This window comes from Lacerta agilis, chromosome 14 (assembly GCF_009819535.1).
Source record: "Lacerta agilis isolate rLacAgi1 chromosome 14, rLacAgi1.pri, whole genome shotgun sequence".
In the NCBI taxonomy this organism is placed as follows: domain Eukaryota; kingdom Metazoa; phylum Chordata; class Lepidosauria; order Squamata; family Lacertidae; genus Lacerta; species Lacerta agilis.
In genome coordinates, this window is record NC_046325.1 from 49,337,931 (window position 1) to 49,354,349 (window position 16,419).

The 16,419-nt window shown below is 44.6% G+C and overlaps 1 protein-coding gene across 1 annotated transcript in view; it reads left to right on the plus strand.

The window, feature by feature from the left end:
• Positions 1–16,419, plus strand: part of LOC117057992 (band 4.1-like protein 4B) — a 72,051-nt gene that overhangs the window by 18,835 nt on the left and 36,797 nt on the right. The window contains exon 5 of the mRNA XM_033168830.1: positions 10,013–10,080. Within this exon, the coding sequence (XP_033024721.1) occupies positions 10,013–10,080 (68 nt within the window). The remainder of the gene's footprint in view (positions 1–10,012; positions 10,081–16,419) is intronic.

Genomic DNA, 16,419 nt, shown 5'->3' on the forward strand with positions numbered 1-16,419 from the left:
GTGGTTGAGAGTTATTAGTTTTTCCTCTGGGACCTTTTGCAGTCCATTCTTCTCCAGGAATCGGTCTATCTCTGCGTCATCTATCTTCTCCTCCTTGTACAGTTGTTTATAGAATCTCTGGAAACACCATCTGATTTCCTCCGGTTTCTCTACATTTTTTCCATTTACTACCAATTTACTGATGACATTTGCCTTTTGTCTTTTCTTTAATTGCCAAGCTAGTAGTTTTCCACATTTATTTGCAGATTCAAATGTTCTTTGTTTCATCATTTTCACTTTCCATTCGATATCTTGATTCATAATATTAGCGTATTGGGATTGCAAGTATTTAATTTCTTTTTGAATTTTAACACATCTAGGATGTCCTCTTAGTTCTTTTTCCTTTTCTTTGATTAATTTCAACAGTCTCTCCATCTCTGCACTTTGTTGTTTCTTCTTTTTTGCCTTTTCACTAATGAGGAATCCTCTCATTACCGCCTTACTTGCATCCCAGGCAATCCTTTTCTCCACATCTGAGTTCCAATTGATTTGAAAATATTCTTTCATCTTTTTCGCCGCTCTTTCTACTAGCTTGGTATCTCTCATCAATGCATCATCCATTCTCCACCTAAAAGAATCCTTGGAAATCATTTTTAGGTTTACCTGTACCGGATTGTGGTCTGAAAGCGTTTTAGGACCGATTTCTGCTTTTTGTAGTTTTGGAGCCAATTCATTCGAGATCCAGATGTAATCTATCCTCGACCATGACTGCTGGGATTCGCTGAAGTACGTTGCCTCTGTTTCTGTGGGATTTTTTAATCTCCAAGAATCTACCAAGTTCAAATTGTCCACCATTTCAAAAAAAGTCTTTGGGAGTTTCCCGTCATTTGTTAATTTTGTTCTTTGAGATCTGTCCATTAATGTGGAAACTGCCCCATTAAAATCTCCAAGGCAAACTACCTTATAGTCCAAATAATCCAACAGCAAGTCATGGATTTTTTTGTAAAAAATCGACTTTCCATCATTTGGTGCATAGAGTCCCAGGATTAAAAATTTTTCGCCTTGTACATTAATTTCAATTGCGATGTATCTCCCTTCTTCATCTTTAAATAGCTGTCTTGGGCTATATTTCTCCTTTGCGTAAATCACTACTCCTCTCTTCTTGACCTTGTCCGATGATATGAATTCTTGGCCTAATTTTTTGTTCTGTAACAATCTTCTGTGACGCCGAACTATGTGGGTTTCCTGTAGACATATTATATCCAAATTCTTCTTTTCTATGCTGTAAAACACTCTGCGTCTCTTTGGTCTCTGGTTTAATCCCCGAACATTCCAAGTCATTAACTTGAGCGCCATTTCTTTATTTATTCCTCTCCTCCAGTTGCCTGTCCTTTCTTATCTTGTTCTGGATCTTGGCTTGGTCCTGGTGGTCCCGGCGGTGGTGGGAATACTTCTGGAAACTTGTAGAGCTGTGCTGGATCCAATGGAGTTCCTTTGAAATGTTCCAGATGCTTATCCAGAAACTTTTGCTTATCCGCCAAGGACCTTATTCTTATCTTTTTCCCTTCAAACGTGAATGCCAGGCCTTCTGGAAATTCCCAACTGAAGGAGATTTTTCTTCTTCTTAGCTCCATCACCAGGTCGTTATAAGGAGCTCTTTTATCTAAAAAGAATCTGGGGATATCCTTGTAAAAAATTACTTTATTCTGCTGTACCACCAGGTTGTTTCTATAGTGTAAATCCAGAAAATAGTCTCTGTCGTGCCTATCGTGTAGCACAATCAAACAGTCACTGACTGTTTTAGTGCTTTTCTTTCCTCTGGAACCTCTTGGTCCAAATCTGAAGGCCTTCACTATGCGTGCTGAGACGTTTACCTCTTCCAACTCCCAAAAAGTCGAGAATAGTTTCACGATATAAGCTTTCAGGTCTTCCCCCTCCAATTCTGGAAGACCCCTTATTCTTAGGTTTCCTTCTCTCTGATGTAGTTGCAAAAAGGCAAGAGACTCTTCCACAGTCCTCTGTCGTGTTCCAATATTTTCGATCTGCTCCAAATCTAAATTGTCCAATTTTTCCTCCACCTTTTTTATTTTTTCTCTGACCACTTTAATTTCCTCCGAGTCTTTTTTTAACGTGGTCACCTCCTGCCCAATTTTATTAATTTCGTCTCTATTCTTTCTTACGTTTTCCTCAATTTGTCCAATCGATTTTTCTAACGTTTGGGTGGAGGCTTTAATATCAGCCTTAATATCCACTTGGAGCTTTTCTATTGCAGAGTTGACTGTTGTATTCACTGATGCACCAATAGCATTAACCGATGCTTGTGTTTGCTTCAACCCTTCGGTGACACTTTTTAGGCCTTCTGCAATTTCTGCAACACTTGCAGCCAATTTCTCCATTTGTTCCTGAAGAGTTAAGGAAACAGAGCCTTTCCTTTTTTCAGAGCCAGTTCCTTTAGATCTAAGTTCCATTCCTTGTGGGCTCTGTAACTGTAATCTCAAGGTCACTCCAGTTGCTATAGTAACAATCTCAGACATTCACAGCAGAAGACCAACAGTCCCAAAAGTAAACACCAGGTGGCCTGCAGCTAGCCTTCTGAGAACAAAGAGGCTGCTGAGCCAGGAGTCCACAATAGTCCATTAATCCAACTTTTAGGCAAAGAGTTCAGATTTTTCAGAATTGTAAATTCCTTAAAGCCAAGAAGAGTCTATTTTAAATAGCCCAAGCCAGTAGCTGTTTTCTCACTTGCAGTGTAACCACCAAGTCTTTAAAGTAACTTGTATCTGGCTGTAAAAGAGTCAAAGTATCTCCACTGGTAAACAGTCACTGTAACACTGGAACACCAACAAAGAAAAAATGGCAACAATATAACCCAGCCCGCTACTGACCCGGAATCCTAATCCAGAGGGTGAGGGGCTTCTTCTTTTGCCATATCAACTGTTTTTGGAACTTTAAACAAACTTTAAACAACTTTTAAATCACTTTTAAGAAGTTTGGCAGAGTTCGCAAAACTTTCCCGTTAGCCGCGGCTTTGATCCTTTAACGCTACCAAGCTCGCGCAAACAGTTCAAAGGGAACAGGCTTCCTTTTAGAGTTTCCTCTGCAAGCAGTGCTCTTTAAACTTGTGAAATAATCCAAAATTTTGACTTACAGAGTTTCTTTGGAAGTTTCTATGTAGGAAGTGCCGGGTGCTCGGGTCTGGCGGGATCGCTGCTTTGATCCTCCGCAGGCAGCCGCTTCTTCAGTCCCGTGCTGGGGCTCCGCTCACCCGATTCTCCCCCTTACGAGGGTAAATCGGGAGCGAAGACAGCACGTCTGGGACCCACGAAGCTGTCGGTCCACGGGACGCTCTTCCCGTGGCTTTAAGGGACCCGTGGCGCAGGCACGGAGCTCCCTATCGCCTAACGGAGGACGGAGCCGTCGGACTCCCGTCCGCCATTGACTTGGCACCTAACCGGAAGTCGTGCCTTCAAAGATTTGGTCTGTGATTTATGCCATTCTCCCTCTTTCACCTTGGTACAGATTTCAGATGAAAGATAAATCATTTTGGCAAAATATAGGATTAAAACCAATCCCATTATAATAAGGCTTTAGCCTATAGGGCAAAGACAGATTTATCCAAAACATCAAGACAGCTTAGATCAGGGGAAGTCCATTTACATATTCTGAGGGGCCACTCTTTTCTGCAAGGTACAAGTTTGTTTTGCTTCTCTTCTCAACCCAGGCCCTTTAACTGAATTGGAGGGGTTTGCAACTGCGAGATATGAATCGGGGCAGATTTTGCAGCTCAGTGCACAGCTTGAGATCAGTTGGAGGTTGATGGTGTTCAATGAAGAAGGAAAGATGTGGTCTCCAAAATATGGGCTCTATTGACTTTCCTCAGGCACAGTGTTGCCTATGCTTGTCTCGCGAGGCCTCAATTGTCCCAGATCTCAATGTCCCAGCTGAAAAGCCTGCCACTTCTATGTTAAGGGAAGTTTGTCTTCTTGATAAAAGTCCTAGAGGAAGAGCCAGTGCTTTTTTTTCCTGGAGGGACACAGGGGTACACATACCCCTAAACATTTTGTGAATCTTTGTACTTTTGTCCATTTATTTCCCCCGATTTCTTGAGTCAAAATGAGAGTACCCCTAAACACTTTTTAAGGGGGAAAAGCACTGGGAAGAGCTCTTTCTGTTCCCCTCTTTTCCAGAAACTGGTCCTGTCAGAGTGGGATGTGTCTTCACAGAGCAGGCATTCAGCAGCATATACAAATGAGCACTATGTTCTAGACTGGCAATTGCTCCCGCCTCATCCCTTAGTTCCTCAGCCTGATGAAAAGGATTCAGGGATTGGGGACACAGCGCCAGACACTCAGGGGTGATGCATGCCTCTACAAGGAACAAGGCAACACATTCCTCCTTGTTTTCCAGTCCTAAAATTCCAGGGGGTCCAGGTCAAGGAGTGAGGCTACTGAGTTGTGTAGCGTAAACACTGTCAGATAGGTGTTATTCACATCTCTAGAGTATTCCTACAGTATTGGGAGATGATGATGATGATGATGATGATGAACAACATAAAAATACAAATTGAGAACACAAACTACACTATAAAGTGTTCCCTTGAACCCTATTAGAGGTAAACTGTGTCAGTTCTCTCCTCCTCCATAATTGTGGGGAGAGTTAGACATTTTCCCTCTCAGAACAGAGATAATAATAATAATAATAATAATTCATTATTTATACCCCGCCCATCTGGCCGGGTATCCCCAGCCACTCTGGGCGGCCTCCAACAAATACCAAAATACAGTACAGAGTCACAAATTAAAAACTTCCCTAAACAGGGCTGCCTTTAGGTGTTTTCTGAATGTCACGTAGTTGTTTATTCCCTTGACTTCTGACGGGAGGGCGTTCCACAGGGCGGGCGCCACTACCGAGAAGGCCCTCTGCCTGGTTCCCTGTAGTTTTGCTTCTCGCAGTGAGGGAACCGCCAGAAGGCCCTCGGCGCTGGATCTCAGTGTCCGGGCTGAATGATGGGGGTGGAGACGCTCCTTCAGGTATACAGGACCGAGGCCGTTTAGGGCTTTAAAGGTCAACACCAACACTTTGAATTGTGCTCGGAAACGTACTGGGAGCCAATGCAGATCTCTCAGGACCGGTGTTATGTGGTCCCGGCGGCCACTCCCAGTCACCAGTCTAGCTGCCGCATTCTGGATTAATTGCAGTTTCCGGGTCACCTTCAAAGGTAGCCCCACGTAGAGCGCATTGCAGTAGTCCAAGCGGGAGATAACCAGAGCATGCACCACTCTGACAAGGCAGTCTGCGGGCAGGTAGGGTCTCAGCCTGCGTACCAGATGGAGCTGGTAGACAGCCGCCCTGGACACAGAATTAACCTGCGCTTCCGTGGACAGCTGTGAGTCCAAAATGACTCCCAGGCTGCGCACCTGGTCCTTCAGGGGCACAGTTACCCCATTCAGGACCAGGGAGTCCCCCACACCCGCCCGCCTCCTGTCCCCCAAAAACAGTACTTCTGTCTTGTCAGGATTCAACCTCAATCTGTTAGCCGCCATCCATCCTCCAACAGCCTCCAGGCACTCACACAGGACCTTCACGGCCTTCACTGGTTCTGATTTAAAAGAGAGGTAGAGCTGGGTGTCATCTGCATATTGATGAGCACCCAACCCAAACCCCCTGATGATCTCTCCCAGCGGCTTCATATAGATATTAAAAAGCATGGGGGAGAGGACAGAACCCTGAGGCACCCCACAAGTGAGAGCCCAGGGGTCTGAACACTCATCCCCCACCACCACTTTCTGAACATGGCCCAGGAGGAAAGAGCGGAACCACTGTATAACAGTGCCCCCAGCTCCCAACCCCTCTAGCCGGTCCAGAAGGATGTTATGGTCGATGGTGTCAAAGGCCGCTGAGAGATCCAGCAGAACCAGGAAACAGCTCTCACCTTTGTCCCTAGCCCGCCGGAGATCATCAACCAGCGCGACCAAGGCAGTTTCAGTCCCATGATGAGGCCTGAATCCTGATTGGAAGGGATCCAAATGGTCCGCATCTTCCAGGTGTGCTTGGAGTTGTTCAGCAACCACCCGCTCAATCACCTTGCCCAAGAATGGTAGATTTGAGACTGGGCGATAGTTGGCCATATTGGCCGGGTCTAGAGATGTTTTTTTAAGAAGCAGTTTAATGACCGCCTCTTTCAGCGGGTCTGGAAAGATTCCCTCGCAGAGGGAAGCATTCACCACCGCGCAGAGCCCATCGCCCAGCCCTTCCCGGCCAGCTTTTATAAGCCAGGATGGGCAAGGATCAAGGAGACAGGTGATCGGTTTCACTCGTCCAAGCAGCCTGTCCACATCCTCGGAGGTAACAGATTGGAATTGATCCCATGAAACATGACTAGACAGGGCTCTAGCACTCTCCCGCCCCGGCCCTGCTCCCACGGTGGAGTCTACTTCCTTCTGAATCTGAGCGACTTTATCTGCAAAAAACTTTGCAAAAGCATTGCAGGAGATCCTGGGGTCCCTACCAGACCCCGGTGACAAAGGTGGTTCTGCTAGGTTGCGAACCACCTGGAAGAGTCTCCTGCTGCTGTTTTCTGCAGATGCAATAGAAACAGCGAAGAAGGTCCTCTTCGCTGTCGCCATTGCCACTTGGTAGGCTCGAAGTTGAGCTCTAGCCCGTGTCCGGTCTGATTTAGAATGAGTTTTCCGCCACCGGCGCTCTAGCCGTCTCAGCGACTGTTTCATCGCCCTCAGCTCCGGGGAAAACCACGGAGCTGTCCGGGCTCCATGCAATCGGAGAGGACGCTTCGGAGCCAGACAGTCAATAGCCCTGGTTAACTCCGCATTCCAGCGGGCCACCAGGGAATCAACTGAAAGGCCATCAACATGGGATAATGCATCCCCTACCACTCTCTGGAAGCCAATTGGATCCATTAAGTAGCGGGGGCGGACCATCTGAATCGGTCCCACCTCCCTGCAGAGGGGAAGGGTCGCAGAGAAGTCCAGTTGCACCAGGAAGTGATCTGACCATGAGAGAAGGATATGAGCACTTTGGGTAGAGAATGGGATAGTCTTCTAGATCGGAAGTCCCTGCCAAGGCATTGGAATATTAGGATCAGTATTTCTTCTTACAGAATGGACTCTCTCTTCACCAAGGTTAGTGAGGAGCTTCTAGGGTCAACAGAAGAAAAGTCAGTTGGCCAGCCAAACAAACAAACAAACAAACAAACAAATATGAATTGCCTCATGAATTTTCATGAGAATGTTCTTTTCCCCCAGGTGACAGTCCTGTGTTATTCATATTTGAAAGCTTTTCTAAGGATAGCAGCAAAGGGCCCCAGTTTGATCTTCTGAATAGCTGCGGACCAAAATAAATGAATGAATAAACAGAATCTCCATGTATGTATTTCTGTGCATATTTATAGGCTTCTCCTGCCCAAAGTCACCCTGTATACAGGCTGTATTCTCGGCAAACAAAATTAATGCAGTAGACTCCTTGAATGCAGACGTGTTTTTTTCCCCAAAACGTAGTGGTCAAGATGAAATGAGTGCACATCTATGGTTGCCGTCATTTGTGATGGATCTGCTTATTAAATGATAAGCGAGGAGGGAGACAGAGCACCTTGCTAAAGACTGATAACTTAGTTTATTTGAAACAGGCACAGCAGCAACTGTCCGAAAGTTGTGTAATGAATTTCCATGATTGGGGTTTTTCTATGAAATCATTGTTTGAGCCTAGTTTATTATACGTATCTGTGTTCAAATGTAATGCAAAACTCCCACTGCAAATAAAGGTGGATGGAATGCAATGGATCTTGAATGAGCCGGAGTTTTGCTGTGGCATGTTTGCTTCCAGCATCCCACCTCAGGGATCCTGGTTCAGATAATCCGCGTTCCAGTTCTGGATTCAGTATGGCTGCAGCCATGGAGTGTAGGTTTGTAATAACCATGCACATGCTGTATGAGTGTAGGAAGAGATTATGTGTGATGATTTCACTGTTATAAGTTGCGCATATTGCACAAACAACTGAATGAATCTGAACTCACCACAGGAGAGTTAGGAGCAAAAGAGGAAGAGCAGCAACTCTCTGATTAAGTTGTGCTGTCCCCTTGCACCGTTGGCGCTGTGTTGTTGCACACAGTGCTTTGCGTTGCTCAGAATGAATGAATGATTGAAACTTTATTTGTGTCAGCCATCGGCCATAGCAACAAAAGAACATTGCACTATAGACAGAACAAAATAAAAAAGTTGATTATATAGAACACTGTTTAGGGTCCTGAATCAGCAAAAATAGTGGACCTTATTCTGATTCCCCCAGCTAGAAACCTTGCAACCTTTGCAGTCATCTGCTCCTCTTGATCTGCCAGGAGAAAAGACACTGCGGCAGTGGTTGGGCGACCCAGAATGGACAATAAAGGGGGGGGGGGTGATAATCTCGTTCCTCAGGTCTTTGTAAAGAGTGCATGCCAGGTGGCATAGCTGTCAACCTTCCCTTTTTTTGCGGGAAATTCCCTAGTACTGATAGGGGAATTTCCTGCAAAAAATGGGAAGGTTGAAAGCTATGCCAGGAGGACATGCGCCACTGATTCGGTGCTGCCATCAGAACTTTGCTATTAGTCAGATGAGAAATAAATTAAACCCCTCAGCAGTCACATTTTTCCCCAAATTAACTTGGAAGACATTATTATGAAATCTGCAACACTGACCACTATCACTGTTTCCTTGAAAAACCTTGTTGTTTGTAACAGTAGGATTTAATTCAGTTTGTCTAAATGGGGAAAGGTTAATTCCTACTAACGTAAGAAACTTAGGGGTATGGTGAGACTGAAATGGACTGAGTATGTTTGGTGAGATTGTCAAAAGGGAAGATCCAGCACCCATAACTTCCATTCATCATAGCCTATATACAGTGGTACCTTGGTTCTCAAACTTAATCCATTCTGGAAGTCCATTCCAAAACCAAGGCACACTTTCCCATAGAAGGTAATGCAAAATGGATCAATCCATTCCACACTTTTAAAAACAAACCCTAAAGCAGCTATTCAACATGAATTTTACTATCTAATGAGACCATTGATCCATAAAATGAAAGCAATAAACAATGTACTGCAGTCACACAATAATCAATCAGTAGCTGAACTGAGTTCCACACAGTCACAAAAACAAACAAAAAAGCCACAAAAACAAAAATGCAAAATAAATAGCAAAAACAAACAGACCTCAGCATAACACTCAAAACGGAAGTGTGGCACTCAAATTGGAAGCGTAACAATCAAAATAGAGCACATTCGGCTTCCAAAAAAGTTCACAAACCAGAACACTTAATTCTGGGTTTGCAGCGCTTGGGCTCCAAGTTGTTTGAGTACCAAGGCATTTGAGAACCAAGATACCACTGTATTGTGTTGGTATGAGGTCTTGTTCCAGCTGAGGGCTGCAAACCAAAGCAGTCGTGGATGATTTGTGGGCAGTTAGAGGCATGTGGAGTGATGTGGTGCTAGCGCAAATACCTGTAACCGCTCTGCATGAAGGCAAATGGACCACAAATGGACCATGAGCTTAGCAGCAATCGCTGTGTGCTCCTCACAGGCTACCGTAGATCACTGCATTTGTATAATGAGCTGGGTGTGAGAGTCGGAGTAAAAGCTTATTGTTTTGTAGATTGGCCTAGAATGGCTGCCTAAAGAATAATGTGAACAAAAATGAGTCTAATTTTATCTGGAAATAAAATAACATTGTGCAGTATTTCTGATGTGCTATAGTTTTAGTAAATGTTAATGGCACCACTACTTCTCAGTTATTGTTGCTTGAAGTATTTATATGACTACAATTTTCTAAAGCCCCCAGTTCTTGTTGCACAACACAATTGTGATTTCTGGTGATTCATTTACAAAATATTCTCAATGGAAAGTACAGGAGAAGACCTTTACAGTTTTAGCCTTGATTCAAAAGTAAGCACTCACTGCTAAATGTATTTGTATTTGTATTCTGAATCTATGTATTATACTAAATTGCTATGCACTGTACTAAAGTACAGTTATTTTTTCAACAGGTTGGAAAAGAAGAAACTTCTTTGACAAATCCTCCTAACGCTTCCAGCCTGCAGGACCCTAATGTCAGGTCTGTGGATTCTTATTTGTAGGGTTGAGATTATTAATGAAAGTTATTGGAATCGTCAAAGAATGCAGTACATGCTTGTCAAGGATACAAATCTAGTTGATGCTCCCTCTCCCCCCAAAAGCAAGTTCTTCACAAAGGGCAGGAATCTTCCACTGTAGGAGGTATGCAAAATAATTTCCCATCGTCCCCAAGTTTTCTAACACACACACAGTGTGTGTGTGTGTGGGGGGGTATTCCTATTATTTTGTGCTACAGTTTGAAAAAATAAATAAATGGTGGAAATCTCTCTTGTTAGGGTCCAATATGTAAACCTTGACTATTGTTACAAAAGTCAGGTGCCTGCCCCTCTCTCTGCCAAGTGGTGGCAAGAGCCCATGGGGTCTGTGTCCCTTGGGAGAACAGAAGACGCAGCAGAGACTGTCTGGCTTTAAGAAATATGGTTTATTCACCTATTTACACCTTCAGTCTGCATGCCAGTTTTCAAGGCTATCCAGTGTTAGTGTTTGGTATCTCCACCCTGTAAATATAATCGTGTGTGTGTGTGTGTGTACCCTATCCCTAATTGACTGCCCAGGGCAGAGAAGTCTAGCTTGGAAGAATCAGTGGTCCAAACCAAATTTATCTAAATTTGTGTCCTCAAGTCACTGTCACTTCTGTTATGGAATTAGGTAAAGGGACCCCTGACCATTAGATCCAGTTGCGGACGACTCTGGGGTTGCTGCGCTCATCTCACTTTACTGCTGAGGGAGCCGGCGTACAGCTTCCAGGTCATGTGGCCAGCATGACAAAGCCACTTCTGGCGAACCAGAGCAGTGCACGGAAATGCTGTTTACCTTCCCGCCGGATCTACTTGCACTTTGATGTGCTTTTGAACTGCTAGGTGGGCAGGAGCAGGGACCGAGCGACGGGAGCTCACCCCATCGCGGGGATTCAAACCGCTGACCTTCTGATCAGCAAACCCTAGGCTCTGTGGTTTAACCCACAGTGCCACCCACGTCCCCTATTATGGAATTAGTTTATGACTATTTTATAATTAGCTACAATAGAACTGGGATGTTTTCAGTGCCTAATCAAAAACAGCTGCTTCAGAAATTGAAGCTGTCAATTAATGCATTAGTTGGAATGCTTTCTATTTATGTCAAAGGGTGGGGAGAGAACAGCTTAATGTGGAGAAACTGCCACATCTTCATTGTACTTCACCCTATTTCATATTGGACTGATGAAGTAGAAATGGAGAGATAGGATTTGCAGACAGATTTGAGTCTTGTAAATGAAGCTCTGGCAAAATAAGAATCTGGCAGAGCTAGAATCTGGCACAGACTAGGTGCCATAAAGAGAACAGATTGATGCTGGAATGAGGAAATGGTTGCTTTTATGTGATAGTTGGGGCCATTTCCAACATAATAATTCTTAGAGTACATATAGTTATAACCACTTTCTTCACAATGTACAAAGAGGTTCCTTCTAAGGGCTGCACTTCCACTGTCAGTTTCCTGCCTCCCCAATCTCTAAGTGGTAAGAGATTCCAGGGTTTGTAAGGCACAGCGGAGACACACACACATATATAACCTGAGCCTGTGATGGAGGGGCTTATAGCATTGCTTCTCCCATGGCAGCAGAAATCAGCCCTGACCCTCGGCCCTCTGCTCAGCCCCTTGTGTTTAACAGACAGACTCCTTTTCTCTGCTAGCTATTTCTCTGAAGGAGGGGCTCACACGCCTCTGCTATCTGCTTTGTTAATCACTCATTCCCTTCCTTTTGTTCTCCATGATGGTGGCTTTTCTCCCAGGTGATTTCCTGAGCACAGAAAAACTGGTTCGGCCTGTAAATTGACACTGCTAAATTCAGCATCTGGCAGCCTATTTTAATACTCCAAGCATTGATTAAACTCCAACACACACTAGACCCAGGAATTTAAGGGAGGCTCTGTCACCCACAAATCCATAACAATACACTGGGACTGTGGAAGACCAGCCAACGTTATTCTTTAGGCATTTTTTATGTGTTACACTGGCTAGTAGAATGTTTGGTTTGGATATTGACAGGTTAAAATCCACACTGAGTTGCAAAATAGCCTTCAAATAGTTGTTGAATAGCCTTTGTTAGTTACTGACGTAATCTCTCTCAGACTAATTTATTTTGCAGGGTTATTGTGACGATTGAGATGGTAGAGATCTGGATTCAGATCTTTCCTTTGCCAGACAGCTTTCTGGATTATCTTGGGCCAGTTACTCCCTGCCAACATAATCTACCACAGAGATTAAAAAGAGGAGCCATATATATTGCCCAAAAACCCTTGGAGAAAGGGTGGAACAAATATATATATGAGACTTCATAAAATTACAATGCCTCTCTTTTGGCTCCTGGGAGAATGAGAAATTCATATGGAACAAATACATAAATTGCTATAGTTGACCAATGCCTACTGGAGCCTTGCCATATCAGATGAGTGCAACAAAATCCTCTGCCAATGTGTGCATGTGTGGATTGAAATGTGCTCCAAAACCTGTGAAGTTGAAGAAAGGAAACATTTGCTGCTCCGCATTTCTGATCAGCCTATTTTGATTTTCCTGACTGTCATTGTTTTTAATATCACTTGTCATGTGGTACATTTGTTGAGCCACTACTTTCGTGGAACGCACACGAAAGCCATCTGGGCTGTTTGGAATGCCAAATGTTTAAACATGTGCTTGCAATATTCTTTTTAAAACAAACTCTTGGCTCAGCATAGTCAGCTTTTATCCACCGATGGTATCTATCATTATTCATTTGTTTAAAAAAATTAACCCAGGGGTAGGGAAACCCTGGACAACAGGCCGGTCTTGGTCCAATAAAGGGTCTAAACTGGCCCATCAGGCCATTTTCCCAAACTACTACTACCTATTAGTCTGCGAACCACACTAAGATCGTATTATGAAGGGTGGTATATAAATCAATCAATCAATCAATCAATCAATCAAATAAATAAATAAGTTCAGTCTTGTTTGTGCTGCTTCATTGCATTTTCCATGAGAAAAACCAATTTACATACCAACAAGTAGTCACTGAAGAAGAAATCAGTAGAGGATAGGTTGCCTTTCTGTCTATTCCATGGGTAGGCAAACTAAGGCCCGGGGGCCGGATCCAGGGGTGTAGCAACAGGGGAGCGGTGGCGGTGGTGCGCTCCCTGTGTCACGTCTCCAGGGGTGACAAGGCATGTGGTTTGCTGGTGCCGCTGCTCCAGCACTGTCCAGCATCATGTTTGCTGCTCCAGGTGCCTGAGCAGATTCCTACACCTCTGGCCAGATCCGGCCCAATCACCTTCTAAATTTGGCCTGCGGAGGGTCTGGGAATCAGCGTGTTTTTACATGAGTAGAATGTGTGCTTTTATTTAAAATGCATCTCTGGGTTGTTTGTGGGGCATAGGAATTCGTTCATTTCCCCCGCAAAATATAATCTCCCCCCCCATAAGGTCTGAGGGACAGTGGGCACTGAGCTGGCCTCCTCTTGAAAAAGTTGGCTGACCGCTGGTCTATTCTCTCTCCCCCCCCCCCCCCCCAAGGTTCAGGTAAGATATAACAAGTGCCGCTGCTTTACTCCCAACAATATCATGATTATTCCTGTTCAGGTACCCCAGTATGTTGAACATCTGATGTAGAGAGAGCTAAGAGTTCTCTTTAAATGAACTTGTTTGAATGTGCTATCCCTGTCAGACAAACGCTGGAATGAGCTTTTGAAATTCATTAGCAGTGGAGAATCTTACACATTTTTAATGGTCTGTGAAATATAAATGGAACTATGATCTAAATATATTCTACCGCTGTTGTTACATTTAGAAGAAAATGCAACTTGATGAAATTAGTGTATTTAATGTGTAATTAGAGCAGGTAGGTCACATGCAGAATAGCAATTTCTGTTGTAGAAAAACAACTCACAATTTAATGAATCTAGAAGAATGTGCACTTCTGACATATTTAAAGGTAAAGGTAAAGGCACCCCTGACCATTAGGTCCAGTCGTGGACGACTCTGGGGTTGTGCGCTCATCTCGCTCTATAAGCCGAGGGAGCCGCCGTTTGTCCGCAGACAGCTTCCGGATCATGTGGCCAGCATGACAAAGCTGCTTCTGGCAAACCAGAGCAGCGCACGGAAATGCCGTTTACCTTCCCGCCAGAGCGGTACCTATTTATCTACTTGCACTTGATGTGCTTTCGAACTGCTAGGTTGGCTGGAGCTGAGACCGAGCAACGGGAGCTCACCCCTTTGCGGGGATTCGAACCGCCAACCTTCTGATCAGCAAACTCTAGGCTCTGTGGTTTAGACCACAGCACCACCCTTCTGACATATTTAGCTTGGAGTATATATTGGACCACCCAGGTGGCGCTGTGGGTTAAACTACAGAGTCTAGGGCTTGCTGATAGAGCGAGATGAGCGCCGCAGCCCAAGAGTCGGACACGACTGGACCTGATGGTCAGGGGTCCCTTTACCTTTTTATATATTGGACCATAGCAAGATTAAACTAGATTTCTCTGTTATGTTTATCTGTATTTTGCTTTTCTCCATAGCATGTCTCCATAACTCCATATCTTAGTTTGTGTGTTGCTTTGTGGGGTGGGGAGGAGTAGGGTTGCCACATTCGTTCTGGCAAAATACAGGACAGGGCATGGCAGTGGGGTTGGGTGGGGGTTTCTCTTCATTTGGTGCTGAAGTGACTTCATAGCAATCCATTACAATCTATTGTAGCCTAACAGGATGGCTCCTCTAGAATTTGTCATACACAACACACACATGAATTTGTAAATCTGTCTGTGTTTGGCTACCCAGAGCTCAAATACCTGACCTTTCACATACCCTTTCAGACACATGTATTTGGAGAGGATTCCTAACTTGGCAGAGAGAGAGAGAAAGAAAGAAAGAAAGAGAGAGGTGGGGGGAGAGAAAAGACCTGAAATACAGGACAATCCTGTATAAGTTGGCAACCCTAGGAGTAATACTCAATGTGAAACTAAATAGCTGGATGACTTTTTAAAAAATTGAAATGGTATGATAACTTGTTGCTAAAACTACATAAAAACTGGTATTAGAAGGCACCTCAAAGCTCATCTAGTTTCTCACATGATCAAGAATTTCTTCCACATGTTGAGTTGAAATCTCATCTCTTGTAATTTAAATTCCTTTGGTCCAGGTTGTTTCCCCAGGAAATGGCTTCTAGGATATTAACTAATATGTTTACAGCATTGGGTGGGGCAGAGAAGCAGCAGCAAAGCCAATTCCTGCCCCTCCGTATGATGGAGGCGGCAGGAGCAGAGGCAAGCAGCTCATTGCCCAGATGAAGTATTTTATACAGGGGGTGAGATGTGGGGAGATGGCTTTCCTCTGACCATAGGTCTGCCTAGTGGAAGTGGTGGTGATGGGAATCCCTGGAGTTCCCTTGAATATGGGGTGGGTGGAAGAGAGAAGCACTGGGGGGCGGGTGTGTGTGTTGCGGGGGGTGCTTCTTCAGCTGCTCCATGGACCTGCCTGTCTGCATGGGTTTTTCTTTGAGTTTCGGGAGTAAGAGAGAGCAGTCAGGAGGTGAGCTTCCCAAGCTGTGGGCTTTTGGAAGGCGCTTGGGTAGAAAGAGAGATAGCAGAGCCCCCGTGGTCTAGCATGGAGGAGGGAAAGCTGCTCTTGGGAAGAGAGAGAGGGATCTGTGGAGTGTAGAAAGAAAAAGAGATAATCTTTGGTAGCTGATTTGAGTTGATTTAATATTCGTATTCCATTTTCCCAGCAATGAATGTTGAGCTCAAACAAGCTCACAGTATTCACATTAGCATTAAAAAACAGCAAACATTACAATATATAACAGCAAGGTAAAGGTAAAGGTAAAGGGACCCCTGACCATTAGGTCCAGTCGTGTCCGACTCTGGGGTTGCGGCGCTCATCTCGCTCTATAGGCCAAGGGAGCCGGCGTTTGTCCGCAGACAAAGCCGCTTTCTGGCGAACCAGAGCAGCGCACGGAAACGCCGTTTACCTTCCCGCCGGAGCGGTCCCTATTTATCTACTTGCACTTTGATGTGCTTTCGAACTGCTAGGTGGGCAGGAGCTGGGACCGAACAACAGGAGCTCACCCCGTCGCAGGGATTCGAACCGCCGACCTTCTGATCGGCAAGCCCTAGACTCTGTGGTTTAACCCACAGCGCCACCTGGGTCCCATATAACAGCAAACACAACAGCATATGAAGCAAACAACAACAAATTCATGACAACAATTCATACAATTAAATAAAATCATAGTAGGGTGTGGGTGCGCGCACACACACACACACACTCTTGAGATATGTATCTACCTACCTACCTACTTAATTTAAATCAAACAAATG